The 1351-nt window shown below is 45.7% G+C and overlaps 1 protein-coding gene across 1 annotated transcript; it reads left to right on the top strand.

Annotated features, from left to right (window-relative positions):
• Positions 1-163: 163 nt before the first annotated feature.
• On the top strand, positions 164-1108 carry LOC122471151 (alpha hemoglobin stabilizing protein). The gene is made up of 3 exons (XM_043559452.1): positions 164-269; positions 439-517; positions 740-1108. Exons 2-3 carry the CDS (start codon positions 443-445, stop codon positions 941-943), a joined length of 279 nt encoding a protein of 92 aa, XP_043415387.1. The 5' UTR covers positions 164-269; positions 439-442; the 3' UTR covers positions 944-1108.
• The last annotated feature ends 243 nt before the right edge of the window (positions 1109-1351 follow it).

Below are 1351 nucleotides of genomic sequence, written 5' to 3'. Positions count from 1 at the left end.
TGGGGCAGATGACAAGGACCTGTCCTCGTTTGGTTTTCTAGGTCTCCTCACTTATCTGCTTTTCTTGGCCTTGCTATCTTTTAACTTCAGGGAAACCTCTCCCCACCTTCCCATCTCCTGATTGACCTATCACCCTCCTTCAGAACCTAGATGCAGGGCGTTTCCCTCTTGGGCTGACACTTGACTCCTTGTCTACATTTAGCTTAGAGAGGGACATACATACCTTGGAAAGTGTGGGTGAGACGTACATAGCACTGTTGGACCTGAAGGTGAGCCAACCTGGGACAAATGTGATCTCAGAGCAGGGCAGACTTGAAAAGTGTTGGAGAAGTGGTCCTGCAAGGCACCAGATATCTTTAAGGGGGATGAGAGAATTCGGGGAAATACCCAGGAATGAGGAAAAAGCATACTTAAATTCAGTCTCTTTCTCTAACCCAGGCAGATGGCCCTTCTTCAAGCCAATAAAGATCTCATTTCCAAAGGAATGAAGGAATTTAATATTCTGCTGGATCAGCAGGTAAGCCCAGGTACTGTTTCAAAAGAACAGGCCTGACTCTTTGTGGGTGGGTGTGGGCAGACAAAGGAGGATAATTTGGAGCTGGGAGAGTAATAGTGCAGTTAATGGGAACAATTAGAAACAGGGGATGCAATTCAGAGACAGGAAGATGTCAGAGTTTGTGAGTTATTCCTGAATTGCACTGCTGAACACATTCTCCCTTGCCACCCCCTCATCCTGCAGGTCTTTCCTAATCCTTCTATCCCTGAAGAAGCCATGGTGACTATAGTGGATGACTGGGTGAACTTCTACATCAACTATTACAGGACACAGGTGGTGGGGGAGCAGCAAGAGCAGGAAAGGGCTCTACAGGAACTTCGGCAAGAGCTAAATACTCTGTCTGCCCCTTTCCTGACCAAATATAGGGCCTTCCTGAAGTCCTTGTGAACATCTGAATCACCCACTGCCTTCTCTCTAGCCTGGAAACCCAGGCCTACATCCATAAGAAGCCCTTAAATCCTTCCTCTGTGTTCTTCAAGTGCTCAGGCTCTGACATTTCATGGTGTTACCCTACCCTGACACTTTAATAAAGACTAAATTGGTTTGCTGGTCTTCCTGGCTATTCTGTTCTTTTTCAGTTGTCCATCCCTGATTTGTGTAAGCAGTTGGTTCCTTTTCCTTTAGCTCTGCTTTCTAGATATGATCCTGGATACTTAATTCCTTAGAGCAGAGGATAGTAGCCTTAAGTAACCACTGGGTAGTACTAAAATAGCCCGAAGAAATGCCAGGCAGGCAGAGACTAAAGAAAAAGTTGCGGGGGGAAAGGGTCGTAAAAAAAAAAAAGAAAAAGTAAAG

The sequence above is a fragment of the Prionailurus bengalensis genome, chromosome E3 (assembly GCF_016509475.1).
Source record: "Prionailurus bengalensis isolate Pbe53 chromosome E3, Fcat_Pben_1.1_paternal_pri, whole genome shotgun sequence".
Lineage (NCBI taxonomy): Eukaryota > Metazoa > Chordata > Mammalia > Carnivora > Felidae > Prionailurus > Prionailurus bengalensis.
This window is presented reverse-complemented; position numbering and strand designations above follow the sequence as displayed.

What these genes read in the sequence shown, in the direction of transcription:
- LOC122471151 (XM_043559452.1), top strand. Translation starts at nt 443, where the DNA reads ATGGCCCTTCTTCAAGCCAATAAAGATCTCATTTCCAAAGGAATGAAG. An exon ending in ATATTCTGCTGGATCAGCAG is followed by an intron (nt 518 to 739) that starts GTAAGCCCAGGT and finishes CTCATCCTGCAG; the next exon opens with GTCTTTCCTAATCCTTCTAT.